The sequence below is a fragment of the Nicotiana attenuata genome, chromosome 3 (assembly GCF_001879085.1).
Source record: "Nicotiana attenuata strain UT chromosome 3, NIATTr2, whole genome shotgun sequence".
Classification (NCBI taxonomy): Eukaryota; Viridiplantae; Streptophyta; class Magnoliopsida; order Solanales; family Solanaceae; genus Nicotiana; species Nicotiana attenuata.
In genome coordinates, this window is record NC_031991.1 from 63,052,971 (window position 1) to 63,059,564 (window position 6,594).

Below are 6,594 nucleotides of genomic sequence, written 5' to 3' on the forward strand. Positions count from 1 at the left end.
GGGTGTTTTGACCCGTTAGAGGAGAATTGAGAACTTAAGGATTCAATAGTTTGATTCATTTGGTTTTAGGGGTGATTCTAAGATTTAGCGTTATTTTGGGAGTTCCGAGGGTTCGAGTAGGCCCGCCTCGAGATTTCAGACTTGTCGGTATGTTCGGACGGGGCTCGGGAGCCCCGAGCGTCAAACAAACTAGGTTCGAGCGAAGTAGAAAACTTAGAAAGGGCTGGAGGTTGCTGCTTCTGTCATAACCGCATCTGCGGTTCTTGAACCGCAGAAGCGGGACCGCAGATGCGGTCATGTCATCGCAGATGCGAAAAGGGGGGAGGCCCAGGGAAAGCCGCAGAAGCGGCCCAGGGACCGCAGAAGCGATCCCGCTTATGCGATCCCCAGACCGCAAATGCGGTCCAGCTATTCAAGGCCCAAGCCGCAGAAGCGGCCAGGTAACCACAGGAGCAGTTCCGCATGTGCGGGCCTCAGACTGCAGAAGCGGTCCAACCCTCCCTCGCCCACTTCCGCAGAAGCGGTCCAACCCTCCCTCGCCCACTTTCGCAGATGCGGCCACCTTTTCGCAGGTGCGGGACCGCAGATGCGGTCCTCTAACCGCAGAAGCGGAAATCGCTGGAAGGCAGTGAGTGCATTTAATCCGAGTTCAAAGTCATTTCCCCCATACCTTACTCCTCACTTGGGCGATTTTGGTGGTTCCAAAGAGAGGGTTTCAACATATTATTGCAAGGTAAGTAATCTCCCTCCATTATAAGTTAAATTACATGAACATTATGTAGATTAAATACTAAAATTTGGTAAAAATCAAAGGTTAGAGCTAGACCTAAGGTTTTAGCAAAACTAAGATTTAAGCATGAAATTTGTTATGAAATGGACTAGAAATCATATATTATTGATCCTTAGGTTGTAGAGAACAATTTCCTTCGAAAAATATCGGAATCCGGGCGCGTGGGTCCGGGGTCGGAATTTAGGAAACTTGTGGGAAAGGTTGGAAAATTACTTAAATAGTTAGAATTCGGCCTTTTAAGCCTTTATTGACTAGTTCTTACCTATTTTAACTAGTTTGCGATCGTTCGGCTTCGAATTAAGAGCTTGGGCTTGTTCTTGATATTCGGGAGCGCGCTTTGGAGCGATGTGAGTCTCCTTTCTAACCTTGTGAGGGGTAACTGTTCCCATAGGATTAATAATTGAGTAATTGTTGCTAAATGCGGGGGCTACACACGCGCTAGGTGACGAGAGTCCGTGCGTAGCTACTACTATGTTGATGGTCCGGGTAGCTTAGGACCCACATCATGCTTATTTTACATGACTCTCTTTATTATCTTGTTACTATGAACACCTAGGGTATGCTAGAGATTTAAAAAGGGAATAAGAACGTACTTGTATAATTGTTGAAGTCTTGCTTGGCATTTATGACTATTGATGTGCCTTGTGTGTATACTTGATATTCCTATTTATTTGTGGATCGGGCCGATCGCCTCGGTATGAATAGATGCATCTATAGGCGCGCCGTCGACCCTCGGCAAGTGCACAGTTTATTTCTGTTGGATCGGGCCGTCGCCTCGGCATATTTGCGCATGCTTGTATAGCTTTGCCTGAGAGTGTTAACTATTAGAATCGCTTTTTCATAACTCGAAAGGAATTGATAATTGTGACTGAAGTAATTGATTAATCAGAATCTTAGCGAGAATATGACTTATACGCCTAGTTGTAAACTGTTGCCTGTTATAGATTTTCATTGTTAAACTTAAACTTATGATATTATTTGGCCCTAGTGAGTATCAAGTCGACCTCTCGTCTCTACTCCTTCGAGGTTAGGCGGGATACTCACTGGGTACATATTGTTTATGTATTCATGCTACGCTTCTGTACTTAAATGTACAGGGTTTGAGGCAGGTGGATCCGGTTATTTCTCTGGTGCACATTTGTGAGCAGACTTGGGACTTCTACGGTGAGCTGCTCTTCCTTCCATGCCGATCCGCAGCCGAAGAAGTCTTTCTTTTGCATTGTTATTTTCTGTCTATTCTGATCCAGAGAGTAGGGTAGTGTGGTATTCTTTTGGGTTGTATATTCTACTAGTTGCCCGTAACTTATGACACCAGGTTCTGGCACACACTTTGGTAGACGATTATTTTGGGGTCGTGTAACTATTTCATTATGATATTTATCTCTTCTGGTTTTAAATTCTAAGTTGAGTGTTTATTTCGCTTAATTCTAATTAAAAGCAATAAAACTATTTTGGTAATATTTCCGAAATCGCTTCTCTGACAAGGATGTCAGGCGCCCTCATAACCTATTGAGAAAAATGGGTCGTGACAATATTCTTACATTTAATTTTTTCTTAACATTAATTTTTAAGATATGAAAGTAGCATTATTAAATTTGTCGGCAACATTACCGTGAACAAATCTCAAGTCCACGTTCTTAACCATGCTTAATGAAATATTTTTAACGAAAATTATAAAATCAAAGCATACTGATTTATCAGCCAAGCCCATTAATCAATAAATAAAATTCCTACGGTTAGCATAATGACACATCGAATTGATAATTTCAAGTAAATAATATTAACAAATAAAAATTAAAGAACTTCATACTAAACACCGATATCTTGAAACTTTTTCTAATATTCTTATTAACTATTAAGACTATCATTTGTTAAGCAAATTTATTTTTATTATTTTAAATAAATATTAAAAAAATATATTTTTATTTTTATATTTAAAATATGTTCATGTTTGAATATGATTAAACAAATTGAATGCAAAGAAACTATTAAATGTATGGATATATTAAGTAAAAAGTAAAAATATATTGTATAGTATATAATATAGAAGGTGTTACATAAATGGGAGAATTTATAATGCCAAGGACATAATGGACTTTTCAAGTAAAATATTATAAAATCTGACCAATATGACTTTTGTAATAAATAGAGCAAAGTAGAATGCTTTTTGTATAACAAAAGAAAGAAAAATGACTTTAGAGTAATGAACACAAAGTTAAATAATTTTTACGTAACAAAAAGAAGAAAAATAACCTTAACACAAAGTTGAACTACCACCCATAAAATTTACTTCAAAATAAGCAAGGATATCTCATAAATTTAGAATTCCCGTGAGATTAGATATTCCACCTTCTACATGTGATAGCTGAAGTACAAAATGATTCCCGAAACTAATTAATACCCATAACCAAACGCATGATAAAATAATCTCACATTTTATCATAGAATTGTTCTCTTATCCCACTAATCAAACAACGACCCCTGCAACTTAAATTCGACTTGAAAATCCTAATCCAGCCCCACTAGTGAATTGGGTAACTCAGCCACACAGATCAGGCCATTTTGACAACTATAATCATTTGGATCAAGAGAGAGTAGAGATTAGGATGGGATAGAGAGTTCTAATTTGTTATAATTTGAAATAATAAATACAGCCTCTGCCTTTACTCTATATATAATAGATATACAACAACAAAGGGGAAATTTCTAAAAAGGGGACAGGGATCCGATTCTTCTACACTACTAAAACTACTACACCATAAGCAGCAACTAGGCCTCCACTTAAAAGGGAATCCAATTCCAACTTTTCCACGCAACCATTATAAGATAGAAAGACCAAAAAAGAAGAAGAAAAAAACAAAAGGAAAGATATATTCCCACAAGGCTAAATTCACTGTTTCAGCATTGAAACTTCGCCTAACAACCAAACTCTCGTGGCAGAATATCCATCTTTCATCTTCTTTCACTTTAGGCCCTTAAGCATATTAAGCTTATAGCCAAAAGTGCTATTGTTAAAAAGATACTGTTTTTAAAATGTCCAGCTGCATTACCGTCTGTGTTGCTAATGCCACTTCCACTTGGTCCAAGCCCGAATACTGGATTGTTTGTCCCTGGCGTCGTCGCTATGCCTGTGCCCGTGCCACCGGTGCCAATTCCTGGAGTTGTGGTGCCTGGTGGTGCAGTTGTTGGAATTGTGGTTCCTGGTGGTGCGATCGTTGGAGTTGTGGTTCCTGGTGGCGCAATCGTTGGTATTGTGGTTCCTGGTGGTGAGATTGTTGGAGTTGTGGTACCTCCACCAGTGTTGCTGGTACAAAGTTGAAAAAGAACATCAAGAAACAAGAAATCAGCCAGACAATATTATGCGACATAATTTGAAATTTTAAAGTTAAATTATTTCTAAATAGCTAGCGAATATAATGCAATAGAGACAAAAAAAAAAAAAAAAAAAAAATAAGAAGTGAGATTTATGGCTGCAAAGAAAGTAGGAACCAACTTATTACTAATTCAGGAAATCTGGCCTTTTCATCATGGCAAAGAAGAAATGTACAAAATACCATATTGATATACAGAACATATCATCATCATCAAGATTGCCAGCATGTGCAGGGGCGAATTTGGGGGTGGAAGGGTGTTCACCCGAACCTTCTTCGTCGAAAAATTACACCGTATAGGTAAGGTAAAATCTGTGTTTTACCTCTATGTATTATGTTTTGAATCCCCTTGACATAGTCCAAAAGTATAGCCTAGTGGTCAAGGGGTTCAAAATCTTTGTAAGGTTGTTAGTTCTATTCCCACTAGCTACAATCTTTTTAACTTTTTACTTCTTTCGAACCTCCTTGGCGGTAGTTCTGCCTCCGCCACTGAGCATGTGCATATATGATGATGAATCACAACACCATTCACCATCATTTCAAGGAAAATTACTGTAACATAGCCAGGACAGGAGTGCCTATTTTGGTAAGGGAAAGAAAAATTGGCAACAATAATCTTATTTGGAAGAAAGAAACCAATTTGACTGGCAACCACTTTGAAAAGAAGTGTACCAATTTGGGTGGCAACCATTAAGTCATACATCAAGTTCGGATTCGGATTCGGATCTTAATCTAGATACCAATAATTGCAATTATTTTTACCAAATAATAGAAATTTAACTTTCATATATCACAAACTCTTTACCTTCTAAACTCTACCGACACCAGGAGAAGATAAAAATGTTACAAAGTAAGCTTTTCCTTCAGAACAACTTTACTAGTAGTGAAATTTTAAATTAAGCTTAGGTGGTTGTTCAAGATAATCCAAAAGACCCCTTTTTGGGAAATTAAAGGTGCTAGCATTTTTTTTAAAAAAATATTTTGAACTTAATAGATGCTTCATTTAAAATTGGCAACAAATTAATGCAAGATCTAAGTCACATACGACAAGTATAGAGAACAGAGAACATACCCAGGAGTGGACTGGTAAACACACCCAGAACCTGTGGCTGTTGATTATTAAAAAAATAAAATCAGTAAATCAAATAGAATGCTTAAAATTATAAAAAAAAAAAAAAAAAAATTATGTGGGTCATGAGTCAAAAAAAAAATTGTTTTTTTTAAAAGAACTTACTAGTTGGTGGATTTGGGCTCGTAGTTGCAGTTCCACTAAAGTCACAACTAGCACCAGCTGCACCCTTTCTTTGATAATAACTATTTACAGCATAATTACAGTGATCTTTAATAGTATTAGGATTAAAGCAAGCACCATTTTGAAGGATAGGAGTACAATCAGCTCCAGCTCCACAAGCATAATCTATGTTTTTTTGAAGTTGTTGATCACTTACACCATCTTTACAAATACAGAACATAGCACCTGTAGTGACACAAGATAGCCACAAATTAAATATAAAAAAATCAGCTCAAAAAAACCAAATTCTTGAAGTATTGATCAAGAAAAAAGAACCCTGTACTGAATAATATTATCTGATCAGCATTTGAAGCTCAAATTCAATAGGATTACAAAGAAATTAAAGCTTACTTGAATGACCAGTCATGGCCAAGAAAAGTACTGAAAACAGTACAAAAGTGGGCATGATAGTGGTGGCAAGATCGTGGAAAAGAATTACGTTATGTCCCAAAGCTTTTTGAAGAAGAAGAAAGCGGTAGAGAGCAAAAGAGGAAGAGAGAAGTGAAAAGGTGGAAAAGGGGGCGTGGGGGAATGGAGTTGTGTAGACAACACAACAAGAATGACGGTGGAGATTAGATGACGGTGTGAGGTGGGGGGGCTAGATGTTATTTTGGTGCCATGCCATTTTATATCACCAATTCTTGTACTAATATATGATTACTTATGTGTAATAAAGAAAATAAACCACGGATGCAGTGCAATGGATTAGATTGCTCTTTTCTTAATTAGAGGTTTCGGATTCGTACTCTGGATACGAAAATATTCTTGGTAGAGAGCGCTTTCCTCGAATGGAACTCTATGCGACGCGAATCCAAATCGGCTTCAATACGGATATCGGATACCGAGTGAGAAACCAAAAAAATAACAGTCACACTGAAAAAGAATATACACACTTTGTTTTTAATTTATTACAAAAGAATGATATTTTTTTGAGACTCTTTTATTCTCATTTTATTTTTAACTAAATTTTTTTATTCAGATAAGAAAAGGAAAAGACGAAAAGACATGTGAAAATCACTATATCCCCCCCCCCCCCNCCCCTCCCCCATTTCATAAAAAAAATTGACACTTCACATATATTTAATTTACATATCAATTTTTTTCCTTCAAATTTGTATAAAATCAAATATAATTACTAACTT

General features: G+C 37.1%; 1 protein-coding gene across 1 annotated transcript; it reads right to left on the bottom strand.

The window, feature by feature from the left end:
- Nucleotides 3,392-6,067, bottom strand: LOC109223918 (PLASMODESMATA CALLOSE-BINDING PROTEIN 3-like). Its single transcript, XM_019388398.1, has 4 exons — nucleotides 5,804-6,067; nucleotides 5,396-5,638; nucleotides 5,234-5,270; nucleotides 3,392-4,094 (listed from the first exon to the last, which is right to left on the bottom strand). Exons 1-4 carry the CDS (start codon nucleotides 5,856-5,858, stop codon nucleotides 3,758-3,760), a joined length of 672 nt encoding a protein of 223 aa, XP_019243943.1. The 5' UTR covers nucleotides 5,859-6,067; the 3' UTR covers nucleotides 3,392-3,757.

What these genes read in the sequence shown, in the direction of transcription:
- LOC109223918 (XM_019388398.1), bottom strand. Translation starts at nt 5,858, where the DNA reads ATGCCCACTTTTGTACTGTTTTCAGTACTTTTCTTGGCCATGACTGGT. An exon ending in GGCCATGACTGGTCATTCAA is followed by an intron (nt 5,639 to 5,803) that starts GTAAGCTTTAAT and finishes GTGTCACTACAG; the next exon opens with GTGCTATGTTCTGTATTTGT. An exon ending in GTTTACCAGTCCACTCCTGG is followed by an intron (nt 4,095 to 5,233) that starts GTATGTTCTCTG and finishes ACTTTGTACCAG; the next exon opens with CAACACTGGTGGAGGTACCA.